The following is a 24,870-nucleotide window of genomic DNA, read 5'->3' on the forward strand; positions in this document are numbered from 1 at the left end:
AAAGTAGGAGGCGCAAATCTGCAGTAAATAAAATCTGCCAGACAATGATGCATAGATGTACAGTCCTGTTGTGTCCGTAAATTGGTACATTTGTAAATATGGGTGAGCAATGGCAAATCCAGCTACTAACAAACCACGGTTAGACCAGCACATCCAAAAGGAAATCATGCTGGCATACATGTCTTTGGCTAAATGGATTGTGCTTTAGTTAAAGCAATGATTCTTACGACTGGCTAGAGAATTGAAAACGGCTACTGGTCCTACAATATTTAGAGCAAATGATTCCCCAGTTATGTGTGAGTTAATTTCATTTGTATGCATTTATTGTACTAGCATTTCTAGAGCACTAAGGACCAAGTGCAGTACATAAATACAAAAGATTGAGTAACTAAGGTACATGAATAGAAAGGGGGGTAAACAACACACAGCCTCAGTTTACAAACCACAGTAATTTCATGCAGGTGATCACCAACATTAGCGCTTACGTGCTGTGGAGTCCCCTGCATGAAATTTTAAATGTTCATGAGGCGGAGAGGACAAGGAATTAGTAAAAGTAAGATGAACTTTCATTTTTACACTATCTCCGCTCCGTAGCCCTCCTCCGTCTCATCAGTGCTGGAAAATGAGGCAGTCTTTAAATGGAGGCGTTAAAGCATAACACCTCCGTTTGCCTCTGTTTAACACCTTGCCTCATTTAAAATGAAGCTGATAGTGTTACATTCTTAGCGAAGGGGACTGAGGAGGAGAAAGGTTTTAAGAGATTCTCGGAAAGATGTGTGAATAGACAGAGCATAAAGAAAAAGGAGGGAGAGCTTTCTGTATGTAAGGGACGAGAAGGGAAAAGGAACAGAAATAGTTTGAGGGTTAGGAACAGTCACTACAAAAGCAATGAAGAGAGTGAAGCACACAGAAATAAGAGAGGAGAGTTATATCAACGCAAGATTGTTTACACATCTAAAGACAAAACACTTAAAACGAAAGAGGATGCAGGCTCGAAGCTAGTGAGAGAGATGTATGGGAAATGGGAGGAAGCAAAAATAGCAGGTATAGGTATCACCCCATTACTGCTTGGAACATAATGCTGAATCTGAAAATGTAAATGTTTTTAATGAGCATATCGCCGCAATTATATGTGGGGGGTTGGTTAGGGTAATAAATAATGAGGAAGGGTATGGGGAAGTTGTGGGGGGTGTGGTGCTGCCCCTTTAAGGGCTTCGGAACGCGGCAGAGTGACGTTGCACTCGTGCCTTTAAATTAACGGGGCGTGCCCCAGTGGTCAGTGCGACCGGAGAGCCTGAACCGAACAGACGTCTCCTGTGTGAGTCTGTGGCGGGTGTGGGGCTCACGGGACATCGCGGGGGTACTGATCGCCCCACAACAGTGGCGACGAGACGGAGTCACGCCCGTGCCCAGCAGTGAATATAATTATAATTTTTATACCAAACGAGGGATGGAATCATCTCGTTCTATGCCGCGGAGAGGTCCATAAAGTCGAATGTCATAATGTCGAAAGTCAAAATGTCTAAAAAATAAAGTAAAAAAAAAAAAATTCGAATTTCTTTTTTTAGTTGCTTTTTGTTCGAAATGGGAGGCTTTCCCCCTAACCCCCCTTTTTGTCATTTATTTTTTGTTTTACCCCTTTTTTTTACCCCTGGAACCTAAAAAAAACATAAATAAAACAAAAAAAATTGGACATTTTTTTTTCCGACATTAAGTTTTAGACATTTTTGTAATTCAACATTATTTTTTCGACATTATGACTGCACACCGGTGTGGACCACGCGGCTGGGCGGCCATTTTGTTGATGAGGCCCAGGATGATTGCGGTGCTCCAAGTGGAGCACTCCAAGTGCCCCCATCAGGCCTAATTATTGGACATTCTTGCAGCGGGCAGCTGTTTCTGCTCGCACAACCCATCAAATCTTGGAAATTTTCATTTTTGAGGTGAATTTCATCGAGTGAAGGTGAGGTGTTGGGGAAGCTTGCTGTTTTTCCTGGTAATACCCTAGACCTCCCTGGCTCCATTTTTGGACACTTCCTTCCTTGCGTGTGGCCGCAACTACACCACATTGGCTGGCTGTTCATGACTGGGCCATATTTGCATAGCCTAGGCTGCATCTTGTACTGGTGTGGAAGTTTGAAGATCAAGAAGGCCTGCACATTTCTGATTGTCTGGGTGAGTTGCTGTCCCATAGCAATCCAAGAAGGGGTGCGTGTGCGCTTGACCCATGAATGACCATGCTGATCAAGACGGGGACAACCAATAGCTCAGCCACTGCCCCAGATCCAGTCTCCACCTGTGGTCCAGCCTTTGCCCCTACCTGTGCCTCAAGCCATGGCCCAGATGAGACCCCCAGAGGCACTTCAGCCAACCCCTGAATTTGATGTGTCTGGCCCTCCATCCAGTCTGGGGCCTAGGTGGAAGCGATGGATTGATCACCTCAACATGTACTTCAGGGCCACCATGGAGACCAACAAGGACAGCAAGTTGGCGACTCTATTGTACTCTGCAAGGCCTGCGGTACATGAAATATTTGACTCTCTCTAACCAACAGATGCTTCCTATGGCACAGCGAAGACGGCTCTCCATAACTACTTCCTTCCCTTGGCAAATGCAGACTATGAACATTTTGTGATGCTCGCCACCCGCCAAAAAGAGGATGAGACACTAGACACATTCTATGGCCGTCTCAGGTGGCTATCAGTGGTGTGTGCCTGGGACAACCCTGATGATATGGTCAGGAACCAGCTGATACAAGGTTGCTCGTCGGGGAAGCTACGGAGACAGGTGCTTAGGGAACCTGGGATCACCTTGCCTGGTATCCTGGAACTGGGTCGCTGCCAAGAAGTGTTTGATGTACGTCCATCCAGAATGTGCATCCAGCCAAGGCGAAGGTCTGTGCCGTGGGTCGTGGCGTCAGAGGTGCCAGGAGGCCAGCAGGCAACTTCCGTGACAGGGGTGGAAAGCCAGGAGAGGTGTGCCTGAAGTGCGGGTATGACCTACCCCACCCTGCTGAGTGTCCAGCGGCAGGGAAAGCCTGTGGTCATTGTAGCCTGGCTGACCACTATGCCTGGGTATGAAGGGCGTCCCTGCTGGTGATGGTGCCGTGAGGTCCTGTGCGGTCTGGCTACTTTCGCCTATCACGCCCGCCAACCTTGCTCATGTCGATAAGGGTGAGGATTGTGCACAACTGGATGAGGAGGAAGAGGAGGAAGAAGAGAACATTTTCTTTGTATCCAGCGTTGAGCCTCTCAAATCCAAGAGCAGACGGCAACCGCGGTGCATTATCGCAGTCAATGAATCATCTGTCCCGGTACTGGTGGACACGAGGGCCTCCGTCAATGTGATGGCCAGGGAACACTACGACGCCATGGAGTGGCACCCGAAACTGACTGCGCCCAGGGCACGCATCTTCACGTTTGGGGGTTTCCAGCCAATTCCCTAGATGGTGCTTTTGTAGCGGAGGTGGGGCATGGTGGTTCAAAAATAAGAGCACGCTTCTATGTAAAACCTGTCAGCACCAACATGCTGCTGAGCTGTGCTGTGGCGGAAGCCCTGGGGATTGTAAGTTTTGCATACTCAGTATACATGGAAGACATTTAAACTTTACTAGATAAATATTCCCAATTATTCCAAGGGATTGGACAGATGGCAGGCGATCCGGTGAGGCTGCCCATTGCTCTCAAGCACTGCAGGGTGCCTTTCCACTTTAGGGAGTTAGTGGATAAAGAACTGGACAATCTTGTCAACCTCGATATCATCGAGAAGGTTGAAGGCCGATATCGTGGGTGTCCCCCATCGTTTTTGCAAGAAAACCCATGTAACCAGATTCGGTGAGGATTTGTGTTGACATGAGGCTCCCCAATAAGGCAATCCGGAGAGAGCGACATCTAACACCAACCATAGACGACATTTTCAAAACTGGACCTTAGGGCCGGGTACCACCAGGTCGTGTTACACCCTGAATCACGTTACATTACAATATTCACTACTCACAGAGGGTTGTACCGATACAAGAGACTCCGTTTTGGGGTGTACTCGGCGGCCGAGGTTTTCTAAACATAATACGTGGTGCTTTGGCAGACCTCGACGGAGTCTTGAACATAAGTTACGATATCCTCGTGTTCGCAAAATCAGAGGTGGACCATCTGCACAATCTCGCCAAGACTTTTGAACGGCTGCAGTCGCTGGGCCTGACGCTCAATCGGGAGAAATGTGAATTTCTGAAACCGACCATCGAGTTTTTCGGATTCATGTTCAAGGAGGGAGGTGTTTCCCCCGGCCCCCGCAAAGTCAAGGACATCAAGGAAGCACGCCCACCAGAGAATGTGTTGGAGATGCGGAGCTTTTTGGGCATGGTGACCTACTGTGGCCGCTTTATTAAGAACTTGGCGTCTCGATCAGAGCCCCTGTGGGCCCTCACAAAGAAAGAGACTGTGTGGCAGTGGGGACCGCTTGAACAAGCAGCCTTTGAGGACATCAAGAGCGCCCTTACGACGGAGGACACTATGGCATTCTTTGATCCTGCCCTCCAGTCTGAAATCATAGTGGACGCCAGCCTGTTTGGCATATGGGCAGTGTTGACACAGGTTGGCCCCGATTCCAGTGTCAGGCCAGTGGCGTATGCCAGCAAGGCGCTGTCCGAGACCAAGCAGCGCTACTCCCAAATTGAGCAGGAGGCCCTGGCTGTTCTGTGGGGGTGCAGGCCCTTCCGGTTATACATTCTGGGTAGACCAGTGACAGTCGTGACCAACCCCAAGCCTCTGCTCCCCATCTTGGCTGGTTCATCCTCTAAACCACCAGCGAGGATCGAAAGATGGATGCTAGCGCTGCTTGAATATGGGGTCTCGTTGGTCTACCGGCCGGGCACCAACAATGCGGCCGACTATCTGTCTCGCCATCCGAGAGGTGACATTGAGAGCAGGATGGGTGCCTGTGCAGAAGAGGTGGAGGTGGCGACCCCGAACGCCTCCCAGGAAGAGCTGGAGGTAGCAGTGGCCCAGAACTAATGTTTTCGCATCCTGAGAGCGGCATTGCAACAAGGATCCTGGAAGAGTGTACTGGACTCTCTGGCAATGCGAACACAGGATGCGAAGGTGGCACTCGAGCAGCTGTGGAAGGTGAGGGATGAACTGTCATTCTCCGTGTCGGCCTCCTATTGAGTGGTGACTGGATTGTGGTCCTGCAGGCCAAGGTCCAGGAGGTCATCGGGATAGCCCACCAAGGTCATCAAGGGGCTGACAAAACCAAAGCCTGCTTGCGCCTCAAGGTGTGGTTCCCGGGGCTGGAGAGACGAGTGGAGGAATTTGTGGTCTTGTGTGTATGGTGCCAGGTGGCGTCCCCCGCACAGAGAGAGCCCTCTATCGAAGCAATGCCCCAAGGCATGCGTACCTGGGAGGTGGTCCATGCCGACTTTGGCTCCACAACGCAGGGCACCCACTTCCTGGTGGTGGTCGACGAAGGGTCCAGGTACCCGGAAGTCAAATTTATCAAGTCAGTGGCCTTCGAGCATGTGGTGGTGGCCATGGAAAAGATCTTCGCGGCTCATGGATTCCCTAAAACTCTATGTTCAGACAATGGGGCGCCATTGCAAGGTGAGCGGTTCGCGGCCCTGATAGAAGTCTACGGGGTTCAACACAGGAAAATCACCCCGCTCTGGCCCAGGGCAAACGGGGAGGCGGAGAGACTGATGCGCACCCTAAACAAAGTGTTCCACATAGCGCAGTGGTAAATGCGATGTCTGGGAAGGACGCTATACCAATTCCTGTGTGTCTACCAGACCACCCGCCACACCTCCACGGGAGTTGTCCCGGCAGAAGCACTATTCAAGCGGTGCCCGAGGGGGCCACTACCAGAGGTCGGAGAAAAGGAGCGGCCGGTCATTGTCGACCATCAAGTGGAGCAGGACCGCAGGCTGAGGACTTGACAGGAGAACCAGAGGAGAGGTCTCAGACCTCAGCAACTTGTGCCTGGCGATGAGGTGCTGATCAGAAACAGGCATCCACACGGGAAATTATCCCTGACGTACGAACCTGAGCCATTGGACGTGGTAGCTGTGAAAGGGTCCATGGTGATGGCCTCAGATGGTAAGGCATCGGTCACGAGAAATGTGAGCTTTTTCAAAAGACTGGGGGAGTCCAGGACAGAAGTGCCCCTGAACCAGGACTTTGTGGAGGTCCTAGACGAAGGCGGGGGTGCGACCCCCCCTCCCTCGGTCTACGTTTAGTGTGACGGCCGCCGATGGATCCCTGCTCCAGGAGGCGAGCAGGAGGTACCCCCTGAGGACAGGGCGACGGAAACCTTTTTGCCTCAGTGACTATGTGTTGGAAAGTGATTCCGAGCGACCCCGGTGGGGTGCGCCAGCAACAAGGGGTCCCGGGTAGCTTTGATTAAAGGGGTCTAGCGGGGTTCTAGTTTTGTAGTTTTGATGTTATTGTTCTGTGTTAAGAGTGTGTTGTTCATACTACTTAGGGTTTGTCCTCATGAAAAAGGAAGAGTGTGGTGCTGCCCCTTTAAGGGCTTCGGCACACAGCGGAGTGACGTTGCACTCCGCTGCATGCCTTTAAATAAAGGGGGCGTGCCCCCGCAGTCAGTGCGACCGGGGAGCCCGAACCGAGCAGACGTCTCCTGTGTGAGTCTGTGGCAGGTGTGTGGCTCACGGGACATTGCTGGGGTACTGATCGCCCCACAACAGGGGGTCTCCCTCGCATATAATTTGGTGAAAAGAAAAACAAAATGGATATATTTCGGATTCAGCATTTTCTTTTTCACAATGATCATGTAGATCCGGTAAATAGCAGAGTTAAAGACAGGTTGAAGTGGAGTAAGGAAGTAGGCTGAGAGCCCGAAAAGAAGGGTAGAACAGAAATCAAGATGAGAGACGGTCAGAGTGAGAACAAGAGTCTTTGTAACAGAAAAAGTAAGAAAATTACAATTTTACAAATATTGAAGTGTTGATAGTGGCAGAAAGGAACGAGACGTGGGACGTGAAGGAGAGTGAGAAGCAAAAATAACACCAAAAATAACACCAAGATGACATGCAGAAGAAGAAAGTATCAGAATAGAGGCAGGAAATTAAACAAGGTTTGGTGGAGAACAATGGGTTGGTGCAGGGAAGAAAAAGAATGCCTGTCTTGCTTGGGTTAATGCCAAGGGAATGATCATGAAACCAGTGCTCAATAGTAGAGTGACAGTCATAGATAGTCATGGGGAAGTGGGCATTAAATAAGAGGGAAAAAGAAAGATGAGTTAATTTTCAGCACAAAAGTCACATTAAAAATAGAAATATCAAATATTGAATGAAAGTGGGTTGGGTTGGTTCAGTGAGAAAATAGCAAATGACTAAATACGGGAGCTTGAGGATTGGAATAGTGAGGAGTAGTGCCGGATTACTTGCCGGCCATAACAAAGAACAGGTGAAGCTAGAAAAATAAGAAGAAAACAAAGAAAGAACCGAGCCAAAGTGCCCAGTGTGGAAAGACGTGGCAGGTGGTCGGACTCTCTCACACACAGCAAGATTTGTGAAATTCTGTGTGCATGTTGCATTGTGCACATGGGTGGTAGAAACCCTTGTTGCACCATGTAGCCCTTGCAAACCACTGAGCCAACAATTATTTTTCAGTGGCATTGGTTACAGAATGGACTGGAGCTGGTGTGTGTACTGATGACTGGAAGCAGGGGCCTAGTGCCGATCTTGCACATAAAATCACAGAGTTTGCTCAATTGCTGCACCCTACTTCTGTCTGTCTTGCTTTGTGGTTCTTCAGCTGGCAATAGCCTTTTAAGGGGGTGTAGAGGGTAAAGGGTTGGGTTAAGTACATGTTGGTAGGGCACCCAAGATAGCTTAATTCTGTTGACAATGCCAACTTGCAGGCCAGCAAGAGTGCATATTGGCAATTGCCTGCTTTGTGGATGGAAGGCAATGCTCAACTAGGAGCAGTGGGTGTCAGGGCAATACCATGTTTTGGTAACTAGTGTCAGAAGAGCTGCTCGATTTTTGAAGCGCTACCAGCTACACATCAAGCAATAAACACCACACGCAGATTGTTTAGCTAGCAGTACATTTCTGAGATACAATCTTTCCATAAAAAAACCTCCACATAAACCCATGCACTGAGTCTATGTTGGATCACAATGTTGTGCCCTGGAAAGGTAAGAAAGGCAGCACATACATCTCAGCCTCCAGCATAACCCACAACCTGTTCGGTCACCAAGATGGGTGATCCCATTAAAGCAAATGCACATAAACCATTTAAAAAATATTATTATGAACATGGCTTCCTCACTGAAGTCCAAGGAGGGCATAAGGCCTGATAGGAGGGTTAAAATATGACCAGGGTGGGTGATGCCCTCATTATGAAAAATGAATAGAAAGGCATGCACCAACTCTGCCAATTGAGCCCATGTTTGTTTCATGTTATATTACTTTTCACATGCCTTGCTGGCATAAATGCTTTCCCACTTGTCTGGCGGAGAAGATGGAGAGGCGGAAACATATATTCCATTCTGTGCCTCCTCTCATCATACAAATAAATGAAAATCAGGCGCGGGTCAAACGCATGCATAAAATGTGCATTCATTTATTTTACGCATGCATGTTACACTATGCGAGGCTTAACATACATTTCGATGCAGCTCATATTCCAAGTCCCCAGAGAGTAAATATTGGTACTCAAGACAGACATGAAGGTGTTACGTCTGTTTTTAGCACCTTTGTGTATTCTCTACGCTGCGGGCAAATCTGTGGTTTTTGAAAGTGGTGGAGGGGCACGTAATGGGATTTACGTGTCCATCTCCCTTTTGCCCGGTGCCTCCAAAAACCAGCAGGTTTTTCACCAGCATGGCATTTTCATGTGCATTCCCAATGCTAATGATGAAAATTGCACTTATGTGTAAACATAACGAGCCACCTCCGTGCAATTTATACAATCTTCCAAAGTGAGTTCCCATGCAATCTTCACTCAAGAGTAAGTTACCAGCGTATTGTGCTGGTGGAAAACACTGCTTAAGGCTCAGGTAGGTGCAGCCCCTTCCTTTGGGAATGGACTCTAGCAAAGGCGTCCTTAGAACATGGAACTACAGCACTGACTATTATCGGGCCACAAGGTGGTGATTTACTATCATCTTTTTAAAGAGGATTATAACATGATTCCTCGAAATGATATGATATGGCATTTGTAACGCGCCTATACACAAGTCTTTCAAGGCGTGACGAGGCAAGGAAGGGGGAACAGAGGGAGGACAGAGACAACGATCTTACTAGGCCAGGTGACATTGAGATTGCGCGAGTGCAGGGGAGAGGAGCAGAAAAGTGTTGGGGGAAATTGGAGGGGGGCAGTGCTGTACACATGGGATCAAAACAATAAAAGGAAGTGCGACCAGCAGGTGGCAGGCATAAGGGTAAGTGCAGACAGCAGGTGTCCAAAAGTGCAGGTAGGGGGACTATAGGGTTACAGCTACAGACCCAAGTGCAAAGGTTGTAGGGAGGCAGCGCGAGTGCCCAACTGGGCGGGCAGGGACCTGGTCCCGAAATCACAGGGTAGCCAGGTGATCAGTGTAGTATCAGACAGGAAATCAGCAAGGGAGAGGAAGAGAGACGGCAGAAGCAAAGAGGAAGGTCTTGAGGTGCTTCCGGAACTAGAGATGGTTCTCCTCAAGTTTCAGAAAGCCACGGAGGCTGTTCCAGAGGGAGGCCCCAGCCGAAGAAAGAGATCTACCACCAACTTGTTGCTTGAAGAAGTAACTGACCCTGAGGGAGTTGGAGGAGCGAAGAGCTCGAGTAGGAAGGTATTTACGAAGAGAAAGTTGGAGGTATTGAGCACCCAGGCCCCAGAAGGTCTTGTGGACAACGCAGAGGGTTTTAAACTTAATTCTTGCAGCCACTAGGAGCCAATGGAGAGATTTCAGTGCTGGAGAGATACAATCCCTGGGCTCGAGGCCAAGGACAAGTCTTGCAGTCCTGTTCTGTATGAGTTGCAGAGGGCGGAGAGCAGAAGCAGGCAGATTTAGAAAGAGGCTGTTGCAGTAGTCCAGCCTAGAGAGAACCAGAGCTCTAGAGACAGTGAACGTCTGGGGGAAGGAGAGGAAGAATACCTCTGAGGAGGTGCAGTTGGTAGTTTGACTTCTTAGAGATGCCAGAGATGTGAGGAGAAAAGGAGAGTGTGGAGTCGAAGATGACCCTGAGATTCTTAGCCTCACAGGTGGGAGCAGGAAGAGTGCCAAGGGAGGCCGGCCAGAGAATGACAGGAAAGGAGGATGCAGGTGTGCCGATGCCGCCTTACTGGCATTAAGGCAGAGATTGTTGGCTGCATACCACTCCTGGATAGCAGACAGAGAGCGATGAGAGAAGGAGAAGAGGTGGCAGAGGGGAGCCTGAAAACGAGCTGAGTGTCATCCGCTTAGCACTGAAAGTTGGAGCAGAGATCCATGTGCTCTGCTCATGGCAGACTGTGGCATTATGCGCACAGCAGGGACCCCATCCAAGCACTCATCGCAAAATAAAAAATCAGGAGCTCAATATAAGACATTAATTTCCGTCATTGGATTTTTCAGCTATTGTCAAGCTCACATCCACATCAATCTGTACATTTCTGTTGAAATGCTAGCTCAGTGACCAGTCAGAGTGAGGGCTCCACGGCTCGATGTTGATGTGCCCGCACAAGGTGTGGACGTGTCACTCCAAAGTGAATGCATTTGTGAGGGTGTGCCCATCAGACCAGCCTGTCTTTCACTTGTAGAATAGGCTTAACCACTTTGATTAATATGGCTCTGTTTACTCTGCACGTGGTACCCATTTCAGTGTAACACCACATCATTACAAAAGAAGGGATGCGCTTGGTACTTGTTAGAAAAATGATGTGCTCCCAGATGATTTTACTTAAACCGTTATTTTTGACCGTGCTACCGAACTGCAGTATGTCTGACCATGCTAGTGCAGTATGTCTGACCTTGCTACTGCACTGCAGTATGTCTGACCATGCTACTGCACTGCAGTATGCCTGACCATGCTACTGCACTGCAGTATGTCTGACCTTGCTACTGCACTGCAGTATGTCTGACCTTTCTACTGCACTGCAGTATGTCTGACCATGCTACTGCACTGAAGTCCTGCTGTAATATATCCAGGCAGGAAGAAAAGGAAGGATAACATTTCACACTAGCCTCTTTTGAGTACTGATGCTTTGCAAAGATATGTCCAATGTTCTGCACATCTCTTCTGTAAGAGGTAGTTTGAGCGGAATATCCGGCCTGCTTGCATTCAGAGAGGATGGAATTGAGGTTCCACGGGAGATGTGAGGAAATTCGGTGGATGCCGATTTCTTCGTAGCCCTTATGAACATCAGGCGATCTTCAAACTTTACTGGCTCCTCGCCTTCCTACAGAGACAAACACCATTACAAATATAGTCTATATTCAAATTCATGTAATTTATAACAAATATTACAAAAATATCTCAGTATTTAAACAATACAAAGTCATCACAGTACAAGCATTGTACATTCTGAACCGCTTCAAAAATCAATAAAACAAGATTTCACCACCAGTTGATGAAATCTTTTCTTCACTATCCCTCCTAGGCACCTTTTCAATAATGAATCCAGCTGTCATTTCATGCCTAAGAAGATGCGCCTGATATGCTCTTTTCTCAGGCCGATATGCTTTGAACAAGACATCAGATTTATTTTCAATGCTCCCAAGAGCACAACCGCATTCCTTTCCCTCTGATTCCTTATTCCAACAAATAGATCGTTAAATCATTCCAGCGCAAGGCAGTCATTATCCTACTGCAATATGGATATTTCATATGAGTACAAATATATTTGCCACAATTGTGTCTTTTACCTGCAGCCACAGTTTCAGGGAACTTAATTTATTTGCAGGAAACCAATACATTTATCTACCCTCCATTCTGCTTTCGCAAAGACCCTCATTTTCCCGTTATTATTCTCCAGTGTATGTGCTCAGAAGGCCGGTGAGATGGTTGTTAGTCCCTATGTTTAGTTAGCACGTAAATTATCTAAAGCCAAGCATATCTTCTCCCTGAAGTGTCCAGCATAAACTCTGTGATCAGATTACACAGGTGTGCATTCATTTCAGCGCCAAAGTATGCTTTGCACAAAAACCCTAAGGGTGCTGCCACTCATGCTTGCTCAGACACCAGGGGGATGGTCACACCTAGTATGATTATGCATATCAGTATGTACCCCGATATTTCTAAAATGGCAGCACCTGAAGGGCCCCACACTTCTGCACCATACAAAACTGCAGCGAATAATTGAGCTAACCCTCAATACATTTTGGGAGGGCTATGTCACAAATTTCAAATGAAATCTAATCAAACGACAAATCCATTGGCACATCTGGTTTTAATCCTTGCCTTATGCACTACTCACTGTCTGTTCTTAATAAAAGTAATACTCAAGTAGTTATAGAATTTTCTCCTCTTTAATATACAGATCTATAAAATAATAAATCACTAATCACATTTCTGGGTTAATTTAATGCGAGCATGTGTACATGTTGCACATCTGGAACAAAGCAAAATGATCTACACACAAAGGCGCAAAACAACAAGCATCGTCCAACAAGACTTACAGGGTAATTCATAGAAAATCGCACAAAAGTGGCGCACACGGCTGGCGCACAGTGTGCGCGTGCCAATGTCTGCGCCAGCCGCGTGCGCTAAAATCGATTTCCGCGCGCAGTGTATTCATGGATTTTAGCCTCCAAAACCAGCCGTGGCGCAGAGTGGCGCAGCGACCCTGCAGCAGCGCCAGTTACGACCCCAAGAACGCCCTTGCGCAAGGAAAAGCCATCAAAATCCCCAATCCAGTGCAAAGGGCTGCGCTAACCCTGGACCAGTTTACAGGACTGCCAAACAGCAAACGCCAAGTGGGGAACGTGTATTACTGGGGTTAGCGTGAAGTTTCACACGCGAAAGGGCCTGTGCGAGTGGGGTACGTGTATAACTGGTGTTTGCGTGAAGTTTCACACGCAATTGGAGCAGGGTACGTGTATTACGGGGTTCGCGGGAACTTTCACACACGAAAGGGCCTGTGCGAGTGGGGTACGTGTATTACGGGGGTGCGCGGGAAGTTTCACACGCGATTGGCCTGGGTACGTGTATTTCAGGGGTGCGCGGGAAGTTTCACAAGCGATTGGGCTCGGTACGTGTATTTCAGGGGTGCGCGGGAAGTTTCACATGCGATTGGGCTGGGTACGTGTATTTCAGGGGAGCGCGGGAAGTTTCACACGCGATTGGGCTAGGTACGTGTATTTCAGGGGTGCGCGGGAAGAGTCACACGCGATTGGCCTGGGTACGTGTATTTCAGGGGTGCGCGGGAAGTTTTACACGCGATTGGCCTGGGTACGTGTATTTCGGGGGTGCGCGGGACGTTTCACACACGATTGGAGCAGGGTACGTGTATTACTGGGCAGCGCATGAAGTTTCACACGCGATTTTGCTGTCAGAGAGGGGAATGCGTATTTCGGGGGTGCGTGGGGAGTCCTAAACGTGAATTGGCAGTGTGGGTCCTCCCAGGTGTTCCCTCTACCCCCGCCACGGCCCCTGCAGGCAGCCCACACCACAGGGGACTACCCTGCACCCCTGGTCATGTCCCGCAAGCAGCCCATCCACCATGGGCATGCCCCCCAGCCAAGCCACATGTCACGTTGCAATATGATCACCAACTCATGTCTCCCAGCACCCCCCACCCCCGGCAGTGAGGGGCACCTGCCAGCAGGCCCCCACTCATGTCCCCCAGAACCCCCACCCCCCGCAGTGAGGGGCACCTGCCAGCAGGCCCCCACTCATGTCCCCCTGCACCTCCACCCCCCAGCAGTGCAGGGCACCTGCCAGCAGGCCCCCACTCATGTCCCCCTGCACCCCCTCCCCCAGCAGTGCAGGGCACCTGCCAGCAGGCCCCCACTCATGTCCTACTCTTGTCCCCCAGCACCCCCACCCCCCAGCAGTCAGGGGCACCTGCCAGCAGGCCCCCACTCATGTCCCCCTGCACCTCCACCCCCCAGCAGTGAGGGGCACCTGCCAGCAGGCCCCCACTCATGTCCCCCTGCACCCTCACCCCCCAGCAGTGAGGGGCACCTGCCAGCAGGCCCCGACACATGTCCCCCAGCACCCCCACCCCCCAGCAGTGAGGGGCACCTGCCAGCAGGCCCCCACTCATGTCCCCCAGCACCCCACCCCCCAGCAGTGAGGGGCACCTGCCAGCAGGCCCCCACTCATGTCCCACTCATGTCCCCCTGCACCCTCACCCCCCAGCAGTCAGGGGCACCTGCCAGCTGGCCCCCACTCATGTCCCCCTGCACCCCCACCCCCCAGCAGTGCAGGGCACCTGCCAGCAGGCCCCCACTCATGTCCCACACATGTCCACTTGCACCCCCACCCCCAGCAGTGCAGAGCACCTGCCAGCAGGCCCCCAATCATGTCCCCCTGCACCCCCACCCCCCAGCAGTGCAGGGCACCTGCCCCACTCATGTCCCACTCATGTCCCCCTGCACCCCCACCGCCCAGCAGTGCAGGGCACCTGCCAGCAGGCCCCCACCCATGTCCTCTTGCACCCCCACCCCCCAGCAGTGCAGGGCACCTGCCAGCAGGCCCCCACTCATGTGCCACTCATGTCCCCCAGCACCCCCATCCCCCAGCAGTCAGGGGCACCTGCCTGCAGGCCCCCACTCATGTCCCCCTGCACCCCCACCCCCCAGCAGTGTGGGGCACCTGCCAGCAGGCCCCCACTCATGTCCCTCGGTACCCCTACCCCCCAGCAGTGAGGGGCACCTGCCAGCAGGCCCCCACTCATGTCCCCCTGCAGCCCCACCCCTCAGCAGTGAGGGGCACCTGCCAGCAGGCACCGACACATGTCCCCCAGCACCCCCAACCCCCAGCAGTGAGGGGCACCTGTCAGCAGGCCCCCACTCATGTACCCCAGCACCCCCACCACCCAGCAGTGAGGGGCACCTGCCAGCAGGCCCCCACTCATGTGCCACTCATGTCCCCCAGCACCCCCATCCCCCAGCAGTCAGGGGCACCTGCCTGCAGGCCCCCACTCATGTCCCCCTGCACCCCCACCCCCCAGCAGTGTGGGGCACCTGCCAGCAGGCCCCCACTCATGTCCCTCAGTACCCCTACCCCCCAGCAGTGAGGGGCACCTGCCAGCAGGCCCCCACTCATGTCCCCCTGCAGCCGCACCCCCCAGCAGTGAGGGGCACCTGCCAGCAGGCACCGACACATGTCCCCCAGCACCCCCAGCACCCCCAACCCCCAGCAGTGAGGGGCACCTGTCAGCAGGCCCCCACTCATGTACCCCAGCACCCCCACCACCCAGCAGTGAGGGGCACCTGCCAGCAGGCCCCCACTCATGTCCCCCTGCACCCCCACCCCCCATCATTTACAGGCACCTGCCAGCAGGCCCCAACACATGTCCCCCAGCACCCCCAGCAGTGCAGGGTACCTGCCAGCAGGCCCCCACTCATGTCCCCCTGCACCCCCACCCCCCAGCAGTGCAGGGCACCTGCCAGAAGGCCCCCACTCATGTCTCCCTGCACCCCCACCCCCCAGCAGTGCATGGCACCTGCTAGCAGGCCCCCACTCATGTCCCCCAGCACCCCCACCCCCCAGCAGTGCAGGGCATCTGCCAGCAGACCCCCACTCATGTCCCACTCATGTCCCTCAGCACCCCTACCCCCAGCAGTCAGGGGCACCTGCCAGCAGGCCCCCACTCATGTCCCCCTGCACCCCCACCCCCCAGCAGTGCAGGGCACCTGCCAGCAGGCCCCCACTCATGTCCCACACATGTCCACTTGCACCCCCACCCCCAGCAGTGCAGAGCACCTGCCAGCAGGCCCCCACTCATGTCCCCCTGCACCCCCACCCCCCAGCAGTGCAGGGCACCTGCCAGCAGGCCCCCACTCATGTCCCACTCATGTCCCCCTGCACCCTCACCGCCCAGCAGTGCACCGCACCTGCCAGCAGGCCCCCACCCATGTCCCCCTGCACCCCCACCCCCCAGCAGTGCAGGGCACCTGCCAGCAGGCCCCCACTCATGTCCCCCAGCACCCCCATCCCCCAGCAGTCAGGGGCACCGGCCTGCAGGCCCCCACTCATGTCCCCCTGCACCCCCACCCCCCAGCAGTGTGGGGCACCTGCCAGCAGGCCCCCACTCATGTCCCTCAGCACCCCTATCCCCCAGCAGTGAGGGGCACATGCCAGCAGGCCCCCACTCATGTCCCCCTGCAGCCCCACCCCCAGCAGTGAGGGGCACCTGCCAGCAGGCACCGAGACATGTCCCCCAGCACCCCCACCCCCCAGCAGTGAGGAGCACCTGCCAGCAGGCCCCCACTCATGTCCCCCAGCACCCCCACCACCCAGCAGTGAGGGGCACCTGCCAGCAGGCCCCCACTCATGTCCCCCTGCACCCCCACCCCCCATCATTTACAGGCACCTGCCAGCAGGCCCCGACACATGTCCCCCAGCACCCCCACCCCCCAGCAGTGCAGGGTACCTGCCAGCAGGCCCCCACTCATGTCCCCCTGCAGCCCCACCCCCCAGCAGTGCAGGGCACCTGCCAGAAGGCCCCCACTCATGTCTCCCTGCACCCCCACCCCCCAGCAGTGCATGGCACCTGCTAGCAGGCCCCCACTCATGTCCCCCTGCACCCCCACCCCCCAGCAGTGCAGGGCACCTGCCATCAGACCCCCACTCATGTCCCACTCATGTCCCTCAGCACCCCCACCCCCAGCAGTCAGGGGAACCTGCCAGCAGGCCCCCACTCATGTCCCCCTGCACCCCCACCCCCCAGCAGTGCAGGGCACCTGCCAGCAGGCCCCCACTCATGTCCCACTCATGTCCCCCTGCACCCCCACCGCCCAGCAGTGCAGGGCACCTGCCAGCAGGCCCCCACCCATGTCCCCTTGCACCCCCACCCCCCAGCAGTGCAGGGCACCTGCCAGCAGGCCCCCACTCATGTGCCACTCATGTCCCCCAGCACCCCCATCCCCCAGCAGTCAGGGGCACCTGCCTGCAGGCCCCCACTCATGTCTCCCTGCACCCCCACCCCCCAGCAGTGTGGGGCACCTGCCAGCAGGCCCCCACTCATGTCCCTCAGTACCCCTACCCCCCAGCAGTGAGGGGCACCTGCCAGCAGGCCCCCACTCATGTCCCCCTGCAGCCCCACCCCCCAGCAGTGAGGGGCACCTGCCAGCAGGCACCGACACATGTCCCCCAGCACCCCCAGCACCCCCAACCCCCAGCAGTGAGGGGCACCTGTCAGCAGGCCCCCACTCATGTACCCCAGCACCCCCACCACCCAGCAGTGAGGGGCACCTGCCAGCAGGCCCCCACTCATGTGCCACTCATGTCCCCCAGCACCCCCATCCCCCAGCAGTCAGGGGCACCTGCCTGCAGGCCCCCACTCATGTCCCCCTGCACCCCCACCCCCCAGCAGTGTGGGGCACCTGCCAGCAGGCCCCCACTCATGTCCCTCAGTACCCCTACCCCCCAGCAGTGAGGGGCACCTGCCAGCAGGCCCCCACTCATGTCCCCCTGCAGCCCCACCCCCCAGCAGTGAGGGGCACCTGCCAGCAGGCACCGACACATGTCCCCCAGCACCCCCAGCACCCCCAACCCCCAGCAGTGAGGGGCACCTGTCAGCAGGCCCCCACTCATGTACCCCAGCACCCCCACCACCCAGCAGTGAGGGGCACCTGCCAGCAGGCCCCCACTCATGTCCCCCTGCACCCCCACCCCCCATCATTTACAGGCACCTGCCAGCAGGCCCCAACACATGTCTCCCAGCACCCCCAGCAGTGCAGGGTACCTGCCAGCAGGCCCCCACTCATGTCCCCCTGCACCCCCACCCCCCAGCAGTGCAGGGCACCTGCCAGAAGGCCCCCACTCATGTCTCCCTGCACCCCCCACCCCCCAGCAGTGCATGGCACCTGCTAGCAGGCCCCCACTCATGTCCCCCAGCACCCCCACCCCCCAGCAGTGCAGGGCATCTGCCAGCAGACCCCCACTCATGTCCCACTCATGTCCCTCAGCACCCCTACCCCCAGCAGTCAGGGGCACCTGCCAGCAGGCCCCCACTCATGTCCCCCTGCACCCCCACCCCCCAGCAGTGCAGGGCACCTGCCAGCAGGCCCCCACTCATGTCCCACACATGTCCACTTGCACCCCCACCCCCAGCAGTGCAGAGCACCTGCCAGCAGGCCCCCACTCATGTCCCCCTGCACCCCCACCCCCCAGCAGTGCAGGGCACCTGCCAGCAGGCCCCCACTCATGTCCCACTCATGTCCCCCTGCACCCTCACCGCCCAGCAGTGCACCGCACCTGCCAGCAGGCCCCCACCCATGTCCCCCTGCACCCCCACCCCCCAGCAGTGCAGGGCACCTGCCAGCAGGCCCCCACTCATGTCCCCCAGCACCCCCATCCCCCAGCAGTCAGGGGCACCTGCCTGCAGGCCCCCACTCATGTCCCCCTGCACCCCCACCCCCCAGCAGTGTGGGGCACCTGCCAGCAGGCCCCCACTCATGTCCCTCAGCACCCCTACCCCCCAGCAGTGAGAGCACATGCCAGCAGGCCCCCACTCATGTCCCCCTGCAGCCCCACCCCCAGCAGTGAGGGGCACCTGCCAGCAGGCACCGAGACATGTCCCCCAGCACCCCCACCCCCCAGCAGTGAGGAGCACCTGCCAGCAGGCCCCCACTCATGTCCCCCAGCAGCCCCACCACCCAGCAGTGAGGGGCACCTGCCAGCAGGCCCCCACTCATGTCCCCCTGCACCCCCACCCCCCATCATTTAGAGGCACCTGCCAGCAGGCCCCGACACATATCCCCCAGCACCCCCACCCCCCAGCAGTGCAGGGTACCTGCCAGCAGGCCCCCACTCATGTCCCCCTGCAGCCCCACCCCCCAGCAGTGCAGGGCACCTGCCAGAAGGCCCCCACTCATGTCTCCCTGCACCCCCACCCCCCAGCAGTGCATGGCACCTGCTAGCAGGCCCCCACTCATGTCCCCCTGCACCCCCACCCCCCAGCAGTGCAGGGCACCTGCCATCAGACCCCCACTCATGTCCCACTCATGTCCCCCTGCACCCCCACCCCCAGCAGTCAGGGGAACCTGCCAGCAGGCCCCCACTCATGTCCCCCTGCACCCCCACCCCCCAGCAGTCAGGGGCACCTGCCAGCAGGCCCCCACTCATGTCCCCCTGCACCCCCACCCCCCAGCAGTCAGGGGCACCTGCCAGCAGGCCCCGACACATGTCCACCAGTAAACACGTCATCACAATAGAGATCCATGGCTCTTATGGCCACCCAAATCCCACCCCACGCCACCCCAGTCCAAACACCCAGCCAAGCTTTACATCCACTCCAAATTGAAATCCCCATTACATGATAGATCACAAATAAGCAGTTTGTGCATGAGTACAAGTCTGTCAGACCCACACAATGGCAACACATGACTGAGAAAACCCACATTGTGACATGCATGAAACCAATGAGAGAAGACCACACATTGAAGTAAGAAACAAAAATGTATTCAAGTCAAAATGAAGGGAATGAAATCAAAACACACAATAATGCCAATAATAATCAAAATGCAGCATGTCCCAAAAAATGATAAATAAATAAAATGAGAATCCAAATTAATCCAAATGAAAATGTGTCCAAAGTCACTGTCCAACAAAGCAAATCCAAAGGGAAAGAAAAGCGTAATATCCATTACTCCATGGTGAGAAAAAAAAAGATGAAGGAGAAAAATTCACTGTAAAACTATGTACAAATAGCAAATCCAGGGTCCATGAGCCCAACGACATAAATGAAACCTACAATGAAACCTACCTAATTACTAACTATATACAAAAATGTGGGGCATAGTCCATGCGCCCCAAATGAAAGAAAAAAGAAATGCAACTTAACACTAATGAACTATTTACAATGGCGGCGGGCAAGTCCAACGGCTCACTTGTTGATGTCATGGGCCAGGGCATCATCGAACTCCTGTTCAATGTCTTGGAGGCGGGCCTGTTCACTGGCCCCAAGGTCTCGCAGTGATAACGCCATGTCCACCTCCAACTCCCTGCAAATTCCCTCGAGGCACTCAGCCCGCCTCAGCACCCTGCGCATGGAGTTTTCCACCCTGACCATTGTGAGCCTTGCCTCCTCCGCCCGCCGCCGCTCCGCACCTATCCGCTGGCCCAACCGCTGCCACACGGAAGACACTCCCATTCCAGGGTCCTCCTGCCCTCCGGCCGATGCCTGCCCCTCTGATGTAGATGGCCCCGAGCCATGATGCCTCCCACGTTGAACCTGCCGCTGCCTCTGATGCAACTGCCTCTGCCAGCACGACGGCATCCAGGCTGATGGAATCCACTGACGCTGTCGTGCACGTGCACTGCCCGATGATGCCGGCACATCCTCCATCTGCTGGGTCCAGTTGCTGAGGTGTCCACCCCTGCTGGACCTCCAACTCCCGACTGTGGCAGGGATGGGATCCCCACCGCGCTGGCTGCGTTGGTCAGGGCAGGTCCACAGGGGGCCCTGGTGGCATCTGGGCCAAAAGACGGCATGGAGAACGACTGGCGCATAGTCTCCACAGAGGAGGAGAGGGCCGCTAGAGTGGCCGATACATGTACAAAACCCCCGACCATGGACACTCCCAACTGGGCCATGTTGGCACGCTGCTCTTCGTGATGACGTGCGTGCTCCCCCCGGGACACCAATCAGGACCTTCTCCATACGGTCAGGGGTCCCCTCGTCCGCAGGTAGAGGAGTGTCAGATGACATGGACATCCCCCCTACCTGCGGACGGGCCTGGGATGGGGCATCCCTGCTGGTGCATGGTGGTGCAGTCACAGTGTCAGGGACAGTGACATGCACAGGCCCCACCACGGCGACCTGTGCTGCCTCCTGCCCCCGCCCCTGGACTGCACCACTTGCACCAGTGGTACCACCCCCACCAGGCCCCATGTGCGGCTCAGTAGCGGCCTCCTCCTCCTCTGTGGAAACCACCAACCTGGATGGCTCCACACCGTCTTCCGCCGTTGCAAGCCCCTGTGGGGGCTCACCCACCCCTTCCGCTGCAGCCGTAGTGGCAGACGCAGCACCAGTCCCCTCACTCCCGGACGATGGTAATTTCTGGGAGGGTGACTGGGCCTTGCGTCGCCGGCCGGTGGGGGCATCCCCGCCGCTTTGCTCCACAGCGCCGTCTCCGCCCTCTTCATCACTTGATATGATATGATATGGCATTTGTAACGCGCCGCTGGGTAGAGGGAGACATAGAACACAAGCATCAGGGTACTGTACAATGGTCCCCTAGACAGGAAGCAATAGCAGATGAGTGGCACTGTCAAACATCACTTCCATCATGTCCCTCCACAACACATGGGTCAGTGCAGGCAAAACACATGCAGTAACAGGCATGGCGCATGCTATGAACATTAGCAGACATGTCAAAGGGACTCTTGAAATATACAATGCTGGTTTGAAACTCACATGCATCATGGGTCATGCCTATCACATGCACACACTTCACCGTAGTTTCATCCATCTGGCCTCGTACACCCCAGACACAGTGGATACAAGGATGAGTAGGCTGCATCAGTGAATCTGAACATTGTCACAGACATGTGTCATGCACCCATGGAATTTACAAGTCACCGACACGAAAGACAGACACACAGACATGGACACCATACATGTCCATGACAGCAGCACCCATCTCTCACACCCCATCCAGCACCCATCTCTCACACCCCATCCATGTTCAATAACAGAGACAGGCATGCATTAATGTGTGCATTCCGCATGCTGCTCTGCATGTTGCATTGTAACACATGCACCAACCATGTGGTTCACACATTACTGGTCTCACATGCATGACCATGATGTCCCTTTCACACACACATACGTACATGGCCTATGTCACACATACAGGCAAGTATCAGACAACCAGCACCCTGCAACATGCCCTGTCTCACACAGCAATGCTTGGCCACTTACCGCTCAACTCCAGACGGGTCTGCCTCCGAAGGATCTGGGCGTGGAGCGCTGGGCCTACGTGTTCCAGGACCCTCATCTGGATGGTACTCATGCTGCCCCGGCCCCCCTCCATGAGGCGCCTGGCCTTTATGTGGGTCCTGGACCTCAAGTCCTCCCAGCGCTTCTTTACTTGCTTGATGTTGCGGGTTGCCACCCCCTCCGCGTTGATGGCAACCACAAAGTCGTCCCAGATCCTATCCCGTCCTTCCTTGGTGGCGCGTGATGTTCCGAAGAGGGCATCATAATGCCCCAGGACATGCTCCACCAGGACACCAACTTCCTTCTGACTGAAGCTGGTGGCCCTCTGCCCCTCTGGCTGGGGGTCGCCAGTGGTCTCAGATGGTGTTTGCCCCGACATGGCGACCCCCGAGGCAGGCCTGGGTGGGCAACTGTGTCCTGGGGCTGGGCTGTGGAGCGATGGTATCCCAGTTGCGAGTCTTCTGTTCCAGCAGGGGTGGACACAGCAACTGGACCCCTGCAGATGGCTGATTTGCAGGCACCAAATAGCAGGGCACGTGGGCACCAGGCAGTCAGGCAGCAGCAGATGGCAGGTGGGAGCGTGCTCGGGGCTCTGGGGGGCAGGAAAATGGCCTTCAGGGCAGGAGCGTGGTCTTCCTTGTGTTTTCGCGTGGCCAGCTTGATACGGAGTGATCTGGCACGTGAAAAAAGTGCACGTCAGCTTGTAATTCGAGGAAAGGCCCTTAGCACGTAAGCGCATCAGCACGCATTCGCGATTTCATTGGACCAAAGGCCCTTAGCGCGTAAGCGCGTCTGTCACGTATCGCGCACGGGCATTGCCCTGGCAGGGCTTGAAGATCCCACGTGGATTTCCATTACTCTGTACATGCTTTTCTTGGGGTGCGGTGCGTGTGTTTTCCAGGCGTTGGGGTTCACACGCTATTACTTCACAGCGGGTGGGTGTTGGCTACGCGTTCTTCTACACGCAAGGCAGACGGTGAGTGGTACCCCGCTCACCCGGGCCCAATCGTGTGTAAAACTTCCCGCGAACCCCAGTAATACACGTACCCCGCTCGCCCAAGTCCTATCGCGTGTGAACCGACAAGTACAGATTTCACCCACTCGCTCTCCACGAAAAGCACATACAAGAAAATGGCGTCCTACACGTACCTTTTAAACCGGCCCACACGTACACTTCACTTACGCGTGTACACGCCCTTTCCTCCAATTACACGCGATGACACTCGGACGTGCAGTTTTTCCACGTGTGCTCTGTCATCACGTGCTATGAGGGAAACACCCGCGCGTGTCACGTCACAGACGCGCTTACACGCTACGGGCCTTTCCTCGAATTACACGCTGACGTGCAAGATTTTCATGTGCCAAATCACTCCGTATCTAGCTGGCCACGCGTACCACATGGAATACCATGCTCCTGCCCAGAATATTGAATTACTGCCCCCCAGAGCCCCGAGCACGGTCCTACCTGCCATCTGCTGCTGCCTGACTGCCTGCTGCCCACATGCCCTGCCATTTGCTGCCTGCACATCAGCCAGGGGTGCAGTTGCTGTGACCACCCATGCTGGAACCAAAGACTCCCGACTGGGATACCATCGCTCCACAGCCCAGCCCCAGGACCCAGTTGCCCACCCACACATGCCTCTGGGGTTGCCATGTCGGGCACACCACCATCTGGCAGCACTGGCAACCCCCAGCCAGAGAGGCAGAGGGCCACCAGCTTCACTGCCACCAAAGTTGGTGTCCTGGTGGAGCAAGTCCTGGGGCAGTATGATGTCCTCTTCGGAGGTTTGTGCGCCGACAAGGAAGGACGGACCAGGATCTGGACGGACATCGTGACTGCCATCAACGCGGAGGGGGTGGCAGTCTGCGACTTACAACATGTCAAAAAGCGCTGGGAGGACTTCAGGTCCAGGACCCTCAACAAGGCCCAGCGCCTCTTGAAGGCAGCGGATGCTAAGGGGCGCCGGGGCCACCTGTCGGAAGACCAAATGAGGGTCCTGGAACGCGTATGCCCAGCACTCCACGTCCAGGTCCTTGAGAGGCAGACCCATCTGGAGTCGAGCGGTAAGTGTACATGCATACTGATTGTAAGCTGTGCGTGTGCTGGTGTGCCAGTAGTATGCAGGTTGCACATGTGGTTTTGTAGGGCCATGTATGGATGTGTATGTACAGGGCCATGAGGCTGACACATGCAAGTCCTCTCATGTGTGAGACACATGGATGGAGTATGTGTGGGTAAGCATGCAGGCCAAATGCAGATGTGTGAGCACACATGTTTGAATGACTGTGTATGTAAATTGTCAAGGTTGTGGTGTCACACATGGATGTTGGTTCCAGCTGCATGTATCTGCACTGTGTACATGTGCATGTATGTGTATCTGACAAGTGTTCAACTGTGATGCAACATGGATGCACGTGACACTGATATGTAGAAGGATGAATGGCAGATGTGACATGTATGGCGATCTCATCACTGCAACAGTTGGAGGAGATGTAGACATGCATGTAAGTGTGGTGGCGTGTGTGAATGTCTAGTGCACTCCTTGTGTTTCATGTGATGTCAGGCTCACCTTTGGCTGTTCATGCTGTTGTATGTGTATGGATGGTGCTGCCTGGTGCAATGTTGCTGTTGAAATGTTCATGTGTGTGAGTTAAAATTACATTTGTGTCGTGGAGTGTGATGCCGTGTCTGTAGTTAAACAATGCCACTCATGTGCAACTGTCATGTGTGTATCAGTCCATTGTACAGTGCCCTGATGCCTGTGTTTTATCTCTCCCTGTCTGCAGCGTCAACTGAAGAGGGCGGAGAGGGTGCTGTGGAGCACAGCGGCAGGGATCG

At 54.8% G+C, this 24,870-nt stretch overlaps 1 protein-coding gene across 1 annotated transcript in view; it reads right to left on the bottom strand.

Moving 5' to 3' along the window:
• Window positions 1–301: 301 nt before the first annotated feature.
• LOC138497151 (uncharacterized) overlaps window positions 302–24,870 on the bottom strand; it is a 572,420-nt gene continuing 547,851 nt past the window's right edge. Inside the window, exon 5 of the mRNA XM_069620428.1 lies at window positions 302–11,375. Coding sequence (XP_069476529.1) covers window positions 11,151–11,375 — 225 coding nt within the window. The 3' untranslated portion in view covers window positions 302–11,150. The remainder of the gene's footprint in view (window positions 11,376–24,870) is intronic.

The sequence above is a fragment of the Ambystoma mexicanum genome, chromosome 5q (assembly GCF_040938575.1).
Source record: "Ambystoma mexicanum isolate Mex_15411 chromosome 5q, UKY_AmexF1_1, whole genome shotgun sequence".
NCBI classification, from domain to species: Eukaryota; Metazoa; Chordata; class Amphibia; order Caudata; family Ambystomatidae; genus Ambystoma; species Ambystoma mexicanum.